The sequence below is a fragment of the Thalassophryne amazonica genome, chromosome 14, assembly GCF_902500255.1.
Source record: "Thalassophryne amazonica chromosome 14, fThaAma1.1, whole genome shotgun sequence".
NCBI lineage: Eukaryota > Metazoa > Chordata > Actinopteri > Batrachoidiformes > Batrachoididae > Thalassophryne > Thalassophryne amazonica.
The window spans coordinates 75322634-75337329 of NC_047116.1; the positions used below are offsets into that span (position 1 = coordinate 75322634).

The 14696-nt window shown below is 41.8% G+C and overlaps 1 protein-coding gene across 1 annotated transcript in view; it reads right to left on the bottom strand.

Moving 5' to 3' along the window:
• The window catches only part of ints6 (integrator complex subunit 6), a 61438-nt gene extending 54802 nt beyond the window's left edge, over positions 1-6636 (bottom strand). The window contains 4 exon segments of the mRNA XM_034186539.1: positions 809-898; positions 5407-5556; positions 5989-6066; positions 6196-6636. Coding sequence (XP_034042430.1) covers positions 809-898; positions 5407-5556; positions 5989-6066; positions 6196-6306 — 429 coding nt within the window. The 5' untranslated portion in view covers positions 6307-6636.
• Between the last annotated feature and the right edge of the window lie 8060 nt (positions 6637-14696).

The window sequence follows — 14696 nt, forward strand, 5'->3', positions numbered from 1 at the left end:
GTATATATATATTATATATATATATATATATATACATACACTACATACACACACACACACACACACACACACACACACACACACACACACACACACACACACACACACACACACACACACACACACACCACACCACACACACACACCAGCAAATAAAGATTCCACTGCACTTAAGTTACATTCACAGGTGGGTGGACAGACTCAGCGCAGATCAAGTGTTGTGACCAACAACAGAGGAGCACCAGCAGGATTCAAACCCGGGTCTACATATTGGCAGACCAGCTCCACTGCTCTAATTAATCACAAACTCTAATTATCTCCCCCTTTAAGATGTTGGACTCAAATTATTTTCTTTCATCCACACTTTCACATGGTGTGCTACCACTCTGAACAAAATTGTAATCCAAACAGTTTAAGAAGACTTGCACTTTTGTATGCAATGGGGAAAAAAAGTTGGTTTGGTAAAATGATGTTACCCTTTCTAGTGTTATTCAAATGTGGTGATTTTAGTATTGGCTTCCACATGAGCTGGACAATTCTGTGTGTGGGCAATATGGTGTTACTGCTTCACATTCTTCTGCAATGAGTTAAATATAGTTCATCGCATGACAGGGTAAAACAAAAAGTTCTATGAATTTAAGGTTCACGTCTTCTAGAATGAGCATTAGCAGAAAATAACAAAGGGATCGGGCATCATAATGGCTGCTTTGTGTGTCAGTATTGTGTCATCAGACAGTGACCCAAGTTGTCAACCAGCCAGCAGGGAAGCCTGACTGGCTGGGACCCCTTCATGGGGACTGTGGCTGACCTCATCTTGGACGCCGCTGCTGCTGGTCAACTTGTTGCCGTCGGTGATGGCGATTATGATGGCAGGTTCAAGGAAAAAGGGATTTCTTCCCTGTGAAAAGACAGTTAATTAAGACATTCAGAATTAAGCATTTGTGATCTTGACTGCGCAAAAGAGCACATCTAAAGCATCACTGTTTTCCTCAGTTTTTGCAAGAGCAAAAATCAGCACCAAATATTAATAGCAGATTAATTCTGAGGGATCGGGGGATTTATTTTAAGTGAGTGGGTGTGTGAAATAGATCTGAGCCCTTGGAAATAATAAATAGAAACAGTCTATAAGTAGGAGTACCACTTCTTTACCTCCAGTAAAGTGCCATTTACTTACTTATATCCATTTGAGAAAGCCTGTTCAATTTGTTGTACTCCAGTGCCCCCCCCCCCCCCCCCCCATCCCTGCTCCAATCACAGCTTTAAGAACTTGCAGGTGAGCTGGAGGACAGGTGATCTCCAGGAGCAGAGCTGAATTATAGCCAAGTCCAGTTCAACACACACCTCAAATTAAATACACCAGGATCCTCCAAGGTATCCATGACAACCCAGTACTTTCTTCTCCATCAAAATCTCTCTTTACATTAGTAGGCACTCTCTTTGCATGTAAACAAGATGCAACACTCTCAGTAATTCAAACGTACCAAATTAATGTCAATTTTATTCATATCAGATCTGCTAATTTAGCCTTAGATGATAGAAATCGAATACAAACAGTGACACGTCATTCTAGAAAATCTTGTCAGTCTCTACACTACTGCTGAACGGCTGTGTGTACATAAGCTTGCTCAATATAGTTTAGCCGGTCAATGTATTCCTGTATTAATGTCATCAGCTACAGCTGACTTAAGTGCTACGCGTAACATTTCCTCTCCCTCATTTTTACCACCTATTTTTAACCGTAATGTAAATTAGACAAGCGTATGGAGAAAGCCATCAGGTGGTTGCCTGTTTTATTCCATAACCATCTCCACCATCTCCACATCTCAGACACTTGGCAACCAGACAGCAGCACTCCAGGACAGTATCAACTTTCCCCTTTGTCTTCCACTTTACTTAGGGAGGGTCTGAAAATGCTTTAAATTATCAGTTCAAAAATGAGACAGTCCTGAATTATAAACCCTTCAAAGACAATGTCAAGTCAGTGTTTGCACATTAAAACCAAGGCATAAATAAAATGCTCACACAGCAGCAAGTTAACGTGTTCCTTTGGTTTGGCTATGAAAACAGCTGATGCATGTACAGATTCAAACACGTGTGTGCAGTCTTACAAGCACTGGCACATTTCAGTTTGAATAGTGTAAATTATGTTTTGGGAGTGTCCTCTGTAGAAAATCAGGTTTATCACACACACGTGCACTTCTTAACCCTCAACAAACAATTCAATGTGGTTACAGAGTGAATAATATGTTGGTTGGGCTTTATCAATATGATATATATAAATTCCTGGGAAAATTCTATATAATAGTCACTATTACAATTGAGCAGGGGTGGTGGCCAAGTGGTTAGTGCACTTGGTTTCAGTGCGCAAGGTTCCTGGTTCAAATCCCATCCCTGCCACTTTTCTCCATGTAATGTGGAGAAGGTTGGGTAGGATTACTTTGAAATGTAATCCAAAAGTAATCAAATTACAAGTAATCCAAATGTATGTACATACATACATGTAATCCACATGTATCCTTTCAAAGTAATCCTACCCAACCTTGAATGTGGAGTTGTGTCAGGAAGGGCATCCGGCATAAAACTTGTGCAAATTCAACATGCAGATCCACCTTGAACCTGCTGTGGCGGCGCCGAGTGCAAACAAGGGAGCAGCCGAAGGGACTTAATCACTATTACAATTATTATTACTATCAAAAACCACACACAAAAAACAGTGACTCATACTCCGGAAAATACAGCAGTAGTAATAATGAATAAAAATATACGCTCAATTTTCCCCTGAGTTTAATACCAAAATCCAAGTCACATCATTCCATCCTCAAAATACTATCTTTATGACTGCATGTCATACAGACACAAATGAAGTGTCACCTTTTATTCTTGTACACTGAATCCAGTACAGCCACTGATTAAAAAATGAGCTTGACATAATAATTTCATATCAAACAATATCTGTGCAAAATCTGGTGCTTTTACCACAAAAAGCACAATCATTTCACATATCCACCCCACTTTAGGGACTTGCAGGTGGTGCAGCAACTACAATTCTGCTATCTTCATAAGACTGACACCTCTTCATTATTACATATGATCGAATATCATCTTTGCTCACAGCTGTAAACTTTCATTTAAAAATGGTGCAAGATTCACAAATCTTGATCCCAGTTTTTGGATTTGCATCCATGTCCACATTGTGATGTTCTGTGCTCTGTGTGTGTGCGTTACATTGTAACAAATACACACCAATGTGTGCATCAGTCTAAATAGAATAAAATAGAATAGCACATACATACATACAACGAAACTTGTCCTCTGCATTTAACCCATCCTTATTACAGTTAGACACAATCTAACCACTAGGAGCAGTGGGCAGCCACAGTCCAGCACCTGGGGACCAACTCCATATGTAGACGCTGACATGGTCGGGGGCAGAGAAAGGAACATACCCTAAATAAGCATGTTTTTGATTGTGGGAGGAAACTGGAGCACCCGGAGGAAACCCACGCAGACACGGGGAGAACGTGCAAACTCCACACAGAAAGGCCGGGAATTGATCCCACGACCTTCTTGCTTTGAGGCTTGACAGACTGCATTAAAGTCAGTGCCATTTGAATGGAATGGGAAAGCTGCCATCACTGTTTCTAATGTAAACATGGAGGATATAGCTAAGAGACAAACAGCCACTGCCATTCTTGTCAATGCACACGAGCAGCAGCCACCACTGCCAAAACCACTCAGTCTTCAACTTTCCCTACGCACCACTTCAACTCACCGCCATGAAGGCAGCCACAAATACTGTACAAGAGAGAGGGAACGATGAACTGAAATACATGAATAACCCAGATAATGTGACAGGCACTACTTTATCAGAGATCAAATCTATTAATGACAACAAGATGGTGGAAACAAACCACCCTCTCTTTCAAGTTCAGATTATCAAATTGAAATAACAAGAATTTAAAGAGAAATAAAACAGTGTGTGTCATTAAATGAAACCTGTCAGCAAGCTCTGGACAGGATGCCAGTCCATCACAGGTTCCTCCCCCAGCCAAGACCTGTGCCCTTTTACAGCTGGGTGGACTGAGACAATGCAAAGGAAGTGTCTTGTCCAAGGATAGAGACACGTAGCTGGGAGTCAAACCCAAGTCTGCGTATTGGTAGCCCACCTAACTTCACACCTGCTCTACAGTTCCCCTGCAGTCAAAATATATTAGTTTGGTTTGACTTATTCGACTGCCATCACCGTACAGCTTATATTCACGTCAAGATATGTAAGAGTTAAGAGGCATTAGTGCAGTGGTCTCTAACTTCAATTACCCAGAAGCTACTGGTGTTATGTCCTCCCACGGGAACCACTTTCAATTAATCTATTTATAAAGCACCAAATCATACATTACCTCAAAACAACATAAATGAGTGACATCAACACTTTATCCACACCATAAGCAAATACTTAGACAATCACACAAAGTCCTAGAAAGGCCCTGGGGACTGTTTGTGCCAGTGCTCATTCCCAGATTCTGCAGCATGAAGCAGATGAGAGTCTATGACTCCCTCTGGAGGAGACACCAGACCAACACAGGTTATGTCCCCAGCCAAGACCAGTACCCACTTACAGCTGGGTTGACTGAGACAATGCAGCTCAAGTGTTGTTTCCACCGGCACAGACAGGCAGCACAAGCAGAACTCAAACCCAAGTTAACTGCTTGTCAGGCCAGCTTTTTACCCACTAAGCTACCTGCTCTACAATCACACAAAGCATAAAACTACTAAATGAAATGATCATTAAGATGCAGTGCATTGTCTAAACGTTCTCCATAAAAGGAGAAAACTGTTGGTGCTCGAAATGCTTACAAGTGACATCAGTCATTAATTTCTTGTTTATTACAGCATTTCCTCTGCAATAACACAGTGAAGAGTTCAGATCCACAACTACTTCTTTGGCTCAATAATGCACAAGCTCAATGTGATTCCACTAAACAAGTACAAATATAACTTTTAAAAGCATGAAGTTACTTCAGATCACTTAGACCTTCTGAAAATTTAATGTCAAATCCAAAGGGATAACTATTCAACAGACTGAGTTCAACAATACGTGAAAAGTTACACTGGAACTTTTTTAACAAACCCACATCTCCAGTTGCTAGGTTGAAACCTCTGCAATAATAAGTGTTAAAAAAGTCACCAAAGGCAAAGACAGAACCAATAACTGCTACAGATGTGAAAATACTATGTTTCTGTTGTATTTGGACTTTGTGACTGTAATGGTTTGTGTGGTGACTGAGGGCGTGCGGGGACACGGGATGTACTGCAGGTGATTGATGCTTGTAAGACTGGGGATGTGGAACGGGACAGATCTGTTGGGGCGTATTATCATTTTGGAAGCCTTCTTGCCTCTCTACATACCTGTCCATAGTTGTCTATCCCAGTCACTAATCTATTCAGATTGAGTAAATCAAAAGCGGTCCTCAAGGACTGGCCGATGGTTGTGAGTCCGGTGGCTTGAAGGTTCCTCAACTCTGTCATGAATGTGGCATGGCTCTCTTTCCATCCGGCCTTTTGAAAAATAAACAAAACAATGAATTAACAACACACATAAAGCTGAATAATTACCCTGCTTGAGCCAAAAGCAGAACAAAAGTCAATGTTATTATGATTATACAGCTGTAAACATCTTATATAGGCCGCTTCCTGTACAATTCCGCAGTTGAAATGACAATCCAGGAAAACAGTATGAGCCTTGACGAAGTAGCAGTTTATACTGAAGTAGTAAAGTTGTAAAATAGTAGTGCGCCCCCCCACCACCCCCCCCTCCTCACCCAGAGTTCCTTGCTGCTCACATTGAAACAAAATGTCGGCCATGTTTTAAAAGGGGTATGAAACCTCCTCCTGAAGATTCTCTCTACACAATTGATGCAGTGATCACAGCGTGGTGGAGCCACGGAGGAACAATGTAAACCTTGGACATGACCTGAAAACAAACTCTACCTTGATCCCGAACGGAACGTCTTCAAAATTTACCAGCATGTACCGGTCCCCGCGGCTCGCCGGGTCTCTGCCTCTGAGCTGTGGAAATACAATATTTATTCACGGTTATTGCCCCACAGATCGCAGCCTGCAACAGTACAGTAGATGATGTGGACGGCGATCCCGCTCGAGATCGGCCACCATGAGAGTGTCCCGTGGTTACAGTACCTTCATAAAAGTCTCAACAGCGCCTTTTGCTACGTCCAGATAGGTAGTGCCCAGATGGCTGCGCTGGTTCATGGAAGCGGACGTGTCTATAAGAAAAAGTAAAACGGGCATAGTGATGGTAATGACACGTTCTGCATGGACTTGGTGTCAGTACAACCGGCCAAAACGCAAAAAAAGAGAGCAAAAAATCTTTTGTTCCCCCTGCCGCCTGTATCAGCTCTCAGCTAGCTAGCTAGCAGGCTAACTGCCTGTCTCACACATTCTTTCAAAAAAAGTGTAAGAATAGTGAGTGCAGAAGCCCTTTCCGGGCAAACTAAGCTAAAAACCTCACACCCTATGGGCAGGTTATTGATTCACGAGGGATATTGATAATTTTTACAATATTTGTAAATATTGCTAAGTTTCCAAGAAACAAAGTTCCCTATGACAACGAGTCCCTACTTCTCCCTACACTGAATGTGCTCCGGCTCGACCAACGCTTTTAACCGCAGCCTCCCGCCTGGCTCCGCCTCCGAAGCTAGCTTTCTGCATCACGTGCGCACACATTCTCTTGTCATTGGCTAAGTGAAGTACCTAATTACCATATCCAAATAAGGTCAAAGCGAAGGCACCGCCTGCGCATGCTCGCTGGCTCGTGGGGCTGGAATGTGAGGAAAAATATTCTCTCTGTTTTTAAAGAATAGAACATTTGTGGTGGGTGACGCCTGCTCATACACTGCTACTGATGGCTTTTTTTCCTCCAGCAGATAATATGTAGGAGCAGATTCCGTGTCTGCCATGAAAATTCTTTCTGTAAGATTTAGCTCATCCTGTGCACGGGCGTGGACAAAAGTGAAAGCAAACACATCAAAGCAGATAATTCACTCAGACACAAAGGAACGACTCACTCACGCTTGATTTTTTTTTCTTTGTTTTTTTTTATTGCTATTTAAAGTGCGTGTGTGGGTAAGAAAACAGGTTTTTTGAGCACACACTTCAGCTGTCTCTGTCCTTTTTCACTTAATGTGGATTTAGACACGTACTGAAAGAAAAAAAAATCAATACGTTTATTTAAGAAGCGATTGACCTGTTTTTGTGGCAGAGCGGCTTTCTGCAAACATGATCTGAGAGTCACGTGAGTTTAATTTTTATCTCCAGAGTCCACCTGATCATAAACCCGCCGACATTGAAGTAAACGCTCTCGATTGTGCAATGATGCATTTTATATAATGTAGCTCCTTGGAAAATATCACTTCCGCAAAAACAAGAGCAGACCATCCGGTGAGAGCGAGCAGGGGGCGGGGCTGAGACTGAGACTGCCTCCGTGCTGATGGAGTGCTCTGGAGCAAGGACATATTCTGCTCGTGGCCGGTGTCGTGTAAAGATCAAAGCTTTTCTCATCATTATCAGATTTTATTTTATAATTACGATGAACTACAAATAAAGGGCGATGAAAAATTCATACCAATCTATTAGGAAGTAGTAGAGCACAGCATCACTCAGTAGAGTGCATACCTGCACTATGGCACTACAGACTCTACAACCATCTTGCACACTGATGAAGCAATGAAAGCAGGGTATTGTTTTCACTGGTGTGTGTTTGTGAACAAGATAACTCAAAAACGCCATGATGGATTTCCTTCAAACTTGGTGTGCAAATTAACTGGATGGATATCTAGAGATAAGTAGATTTTGTAATAGTTTGGTCAAAGGTTGAGGAAATCATCATCCAAAAAGCACCTTTATTTTTATAGCTCAACAACCAAGAAGCCGAGATGGATCAAACCTGGTGGGAATATTACTTTGATAGATATCTAGAGGTGCCCGGGGAAGACCCAGGGCACGCTGGAGGGACTACATCTCTCGGCTGGCTTGGAAACACCTTGGGGTTCCCCCAGAGTTGCTGGGGGAGGTGTGTGTGGATCGGGAGGTCTGGGCAGCTTTGCTTGAGCTGCTGCCCCCGCGACCAGACTCCGGATAAAGCGTAAGAAAATGGATGGATGGATGGATGGATGGATGGATGGATGGATGGATGGATGGATGGATGGATGGATGGATGGATGGATGGATGGATGGATTACATTTTGGAGTCGTTTGGTCAAAGGGCAAGGAAATCACCCAAAAAACACCTTTATTTGTAGAGTAGAGGTGGGCGATATCGGGAATTTTGGTATTGAGCTGATACCAAGTAAATACAGGCCCAGTATCGCCGATATCGATACTGATGCTGATACTTTTTCATATTTAAGCTTCATAGATCCAAAGGATCCAAAAGACCTAGGATAGAATTTCGCCAAGCATTGTACATGACAACAAAATACTTTATTATCACAGTCAACATTTTTGTTTAAAAAAATATCACTCAACACAACTTAAAACAAAATCTCCTGAGGTAGAGGGCTGACAAACCATAATACAAGGGTGCGCTGCTCTGTATTGTGTGACGCAGCACATCGTTGCTCTTACAGACAGAGAGTAGACTTTGATGAATCTGCGTGTGCAGCAGTCAGTGCGTGTGGGAGAGAAAAAAAGCTTCAGTATCGATCTTTTTACATGAGGATTGTTCAATATCAATACCAGCACTGGTATCGATATTATCGATATTAGGATCGATCCGCCCGCCTCTATTGTAGAGCTCAACAACCAAGAAGCCTAGATGGATCAAACTTGGTGGGAATATGAAATGGATAGATATTTAGAGGTGATTAGATTTTGGAATAGTTTGGTCAAAGGTCAATGAAAAGATCATCCAGAAAAACCCTTTATTTATATATCTCAACAACCAACAAGCCTTGATGGATCAAACTTGGTGGGAATCTACTTGGATAGATATCTAGAGGTGACTACATTTTGGAGAAGTTTGGTCAAAGTTCAAGGAAAACATGGTCCGCAAAATGCCTTTTTTGTATATCTCAACATCTAAGGAGCCTAGCTGGATGGGGGAGGTGATGGTCTGGGGGAGGTGATGGTCTAGTGGTTAAGGTGTTGGGCTTGAGACCAGAAGATCCTGGGTTCAAATCTCCGCCTGACTGGAAAATCACTAAGGGCCCTTGGGCAAGGCCTTTAATCCCCTATTGCTCCCGGTGTGTAGTGAGCGCCTTGTATGGCAGCACCCTGACATCGGGGTGAATGTGAGGCATAATTGTAAAGCGCTTTGAGCGTCTGATGCAGATGGAAAAGCGCTATATAAATGCACTCCATTTACCATGATCTAAAGCATATATTGATTAATGCAATATTTGTGATTGATTAGTATGAATGACTTCATAATGTAGTTACACAGAAGTCATGAAATCATACATTGTCAAAAACACTACTACAGACAGACGTATATTTATATTGTGGTTTGTAAATCATGCAGGATAAACATCATTCTTCTGAAGCATTTCCTTTTTAATCAAAGACCACACATTATTTCACCAGAAATTATAACAAAAGTAAAATTGAAAAATAAATAAAAAAATCTGGACCCACCCCCGGAGCAAGATCCATTGACCTACATGTCCCATTCTCTTCTTCAGTTTCATTGCAATTAGTTTGGATGTTTTTTAGGGGAGGTGATGGTCTAGTGGTTAAGCGTCGGGCTTGAAACCAGAGGATCCTTGGTTTAAATCCCAGCCTGACTGGAAAATCACTAAGGGACCTTGGCAAGGTCCTTAGTCCCCTAATTGCTCCCAGTGTGTAGTGAGTGCTTTGTATGACAGCACCCTGACATTGGGGTGAATGTGAGGCATTATTGTAAAGCGCTTTGAGTGTCTGATGCAAATGGAAAACTGCTATATAAATGCAGTCCATTTACCATTTTTAAGTAGTATTGGTGATAAACTATCAAACAGTTTCTAAAATACTAAAAATGTAACATTCATGGTGAAGGCAGTGAACCACGTCACTGATGGGAGCTCTCACCGATTCTATCCCTCAGATGCACTTCAACAAGATAACACTCAATGAACGTGCACCCCCACCAACACCCAAGTGTCTGTCTGTAACTGTGCTCTTCAACACTGTACCTTATCTGTCCTGAACTGCCGTGAACTGCTCGTGGAGGTATCGATTAAAGAAACATGACATGACATCAGGGATGGTTTCTAGCTGCTACACTTTTTGGTGCTTGCATGGAGCGGGTGTTGGGCAAGTTCGTGGAAACCATTAGATTACCTAGTGTCTTTGTTGGTGAGAAAAAGTTACAGACTTTGACTTCAGTTGGAGTGTCTGGATATGGGACTGACCTCACTCAAGATCCAGACTTTTGAGTTCCTGTGCTCAGCTGTCAGAAGTGTGTACTGTGAAAGTGTTGAACTTGTACAGATGGTCGCTTATCTCAGCAGTGACGTTCACGTTTCTGGGTCCCTGCCTTTGAGATGGACAGATGGCTGGGAAGAGCTTAGTGTTATGAGGTTGCTGGAGACAGATGTTTGGTAGTGCTGATACCTTTACAGAAGAACAAACATCCAAATCTTTGGGGTCCTGTTGCTTCCTGTCTTACAGTGTAGTTGTCAGAGTTGGACATTAAGCACTGACCTAAGGTCATGACTGGATATCTCAGGTACGAGGTCTCTTCAGGGAATCCTTGAACACTGTTCGAATGCCTTTGTTCAAATGAACGGTTGCGTGTGGTGACACAGATGAGGAGCATCATGAGGGAACATCAGCTATGTGCATGGTCAGTGTTGAGGACTCCAGCTGCTGTAGAAGGCCAAAGAATCGGCCATGTTTCACCTGGCTGTGGCAGACAGGTGGCTGGCTGCTTTTACACTTAGGGGTGGAGCAGTTGTCTGCCTGGGTTTTTGTCATACAGAACTGAAGACAGTTCCGTAGTGTGGTGAGTGTGGCTACGTGTGGCACCAGACAAGTCCAGATATTGTGGCCAAGGTTTAGATTTCCTATCTTCTCCACTCTGGCTCTCTCTCCTCTCCTTTTCTGCTCAAGATGGTGATGTTGCCTGTGTAACACTTGCATTACATTCTAGTGTCTTACCTTTGACCACATTTGACAGTAATGAAAGAAAGATGGAATAAATATGGAAACCTTGTATCCGGAGTCGGTCCTGACCTCCGTAGGGCACAAAGCAAATTCTGCTGAGGGGCCGTCATTTCTCGTGTCAAACTTGGAGTGAACACAAGTTTTTCTGATTGTTTTTGCTGCAATGTGGTATTTTTTTCTTTCTGTTTTGTGAAGTATAGTTCTTCTTTGTCATTTAATCCAAAAATTGATGCCTGCTTTAGACATGAAGGGGACGTGAAGGAAGGGCCTTTTTGTAATTTGTGGGGTCCCACATGATTTGCATAGTAATTATTCATTAGTTGAGTTTATAAGTAATTATAATAACTTCATTAACGTTATACTTTGTTGCCTGTTGTTGCATTAATTTTTCAATTTCTGTTTTTAATTTCAGTACATTTCTGGTTGGGGGAGGGGGCATTTTGAGCACATTTGCATATTGGGGGTGATGTCATAACCCAGCCTTGCATTGAACCATAAGATGTTTCCACCCAAATGTCTTATCTTGCATGCATTATATAACGGGTTGAGCGGGTATGATCGCTCATCAGAAATGCACACCAGTATAGTGCAGCAGATAACTGAAACAATTGTGCAAATGGTGATACAAGTACCAAAGTTGGCACAAATACTCCTTAGACATTACTCTTTTGAAAAACTTGAATTTTCAGTAGGCGGCCAGGTAGGGGTCAATTGAAGAATTACACAGGGGTCAAAATGAAAAATGCTCAAATCATTTTGAAAACTACACCACATTATTTGTCTGATCATAAAGATTCCAAAAAGGTATAGTTTGGACTATCTATGACTAAATGATCAGGAGTTATGGGGTAAAAACAGAAAAAATGGTGACAAAGGTCAGTTTCAGTTTGTACAGGGGTCAAAAGTTAAAGTTTCTTCAATTTTGGTAAAACGTTATGCAAATTATTGGTTGAGCTAATAGGATTAATAAGTGGAATAGTTTTGATTGTGTTGCATGTTTGGTCTCCAAAGTAAAGGTCAAACAAGGTCAATGTCCACTGGATTCTATGACATGTGTCATATGTTACCCCGTAACATGATTACTAAGCACGATACATGGTCCAAACCATTGTCACCATTTTTGCTGTTTTTACCCCATAACTCCTGATCATTCAGTTATAGATAGTCCAAACTATTCCTTTTTGGAATATTTACGATCAGACAAATAATGTGGTGTCGTTTTCAAAATGATTTGAGCATTTTTAATTTTGACCCCTGTGTAATTCTTCAACTGACCCCTACCTGGCCGCCTATTGAAAATTCAAGTGGCCAGTTGATTTGTTCAAAAGAGTAATGTCTAAGGAGTATTTGTGCCAACTTTGGTGCTTGTATCACCATTTGCATGATTTTGCTCTAAATATTCTCTTAGCCGCTGCACCAGTACCCCTTTATTGCCCGACATCACACAGCACCATTTATATGAGTCTGCAGCTCACAAGAAGAAGAAACTAACTCAGTATTCTCAGTACAGACATTATGGCAGAAGTAAAGAGACTGAAGGAGATGACGGAGGAAGGAAAGAACAGAAAAACAGAAAATGACCAAACAAAAGGCTGGACAAGAATAAATCTCAGCCTGGCTTTTCCTCATTGTGATTGTTGCTGTCAGACAGATGTCGAGGAGTTCTTGTCGCTGATAGAGGAGTAGTGCGTAGGTAATATTAGGTGGCTCGGTGTGTCTTTTGTTGCTGTACTTACTTGATGTTTGGCTCTTAGCAAGTTGTCAACTCACTTGTTTTTGATCTTATGCCGTCAGCACAATTTGACAGAGGTTTAGCTGCTAACTAGACGTCTCTCGGTGATGTAAGCAAACTTGCTGGATAACATTCAGACATTAGTCCTGCTAATAAGTGCCCTAGCGTCGATTGCTGCATTGCTTGCAATAAGTTTGCATCACTGTGTGCAAGGAGAATCCAGGTTTTATAAGCTTGACTTAGTTCGTTGTCTGTTGGTATTCTTATAATAGCAGCACAGTATGTCAGCTTCAGGTTGTGTTCACTGCTACCATTACTGTCCTGAATTTTGTGCAATGCTTGTGCAAACTTAAGATTGCCATGTGAAGAAGAAAAAAAAAAAAAACCCAAACAGTTGTGAGGATCTTAGCTGATTCCAGATCATTCTGCCTCAACTTGTAAAGTATGTGTGTATAGGCCCTGAAGCCCAGCTGGGTGGTGTTTATCTCCAGTATCTGTGGAGTGAAGCAGACAAGAATCCATGGCTTTCTGTGGATGAGACTCCAGTCCATCGCAGGTTACTTCACAGCTGGGTGGACTAAGACAATGCAGATTAAGTGCATTGTCCAAGGACACAAAGACCAATAGGATTGAAACGCAGGTGTGCATATTGACAAGCCAGCTCCTTATCCACTGAGCTACCTGCTCTCCTCTCAGCTTGCACTCAAAAACTCTAGAGTAACCTAGTTGTAAAAAATAGCAATTCTTGTATAATAGTAACTCCTTGAGGCCCATTGGTAAGAGTGCCCTCCACATATCGTAACACAAACGGGAGCTCATGACTCCCCCTGGAGGGGACACCAGTCCATCACATGTTACTTCCAGAGCCAAGACCAGTACCCATTTACAGATGGGTGGACTGGGACAATGCAAATGAAGTGTCTAGTCCAAGGACACAGACAGGTAGAGTGACTGGGAATCAAACCTACGTCAGTATGTGGATCACACAACTCCTACCCTATGGGAGATATTATGGAGGCATCACAGATCAAGCACTTCAAGCATTTTTTGCTAAAAAAAAAAAAAACTCTGTTTACAGTAACATTTGACCTGATCTTAAACTGAAGAGGCCAGTTTAACCATGACATCCTTCACTTCCACTTCCAAAGACTCAACATGACAACGATAAATGTGGCAAAAAAAGAGAAAATATTATTGAATACAATTGCTTAGCGAGAAAACAGAACAACTTTGAAGATAGTGTTCTTACACATCCAAGAATTTATCATTAACATCAAAGTCTGAGACAGTATGAAAGACAAACAGTCTGCAGTTTTCAGGAATGGTCCAGTTTTATTGGTACTGTGTCGGCCCGTGTCAGTTATTCTGTCAGACGAAGGTGTCGCTGGCTGTTGTCGAATATGAGCCAGAAGGTCTTGTCACTAAGGGCGTGGCTAAGAAAGTGACATCTCACTCAAATGATCTGTAGGGGTCTTGCAGACCAGCAGTCATTAGCATTTTTTTTTGAGTGACTTTGACCTCTGACCTTCTGAGCATACAATCAGTAGCGTTCTTGGCTAACTAACATACATAACAATAAGAGACGTTATTGACATTCATAAGAAATTGTGTTTAAAAATATTTTGAGTGACCTAGACCTTTGACCTTTTAAACAGAATCTCAATAGGGTTCTAGGAGTTGAGATTCCTTACATCCATGCCAAGGGTTTTTTTTTTTTTTTTCGAACAATCAGGCATGTTCAACACACATGGTGACATTCACAAGTTATTACTGTTGAAACAGAATCCAGTGATCTTGACCTTTCATC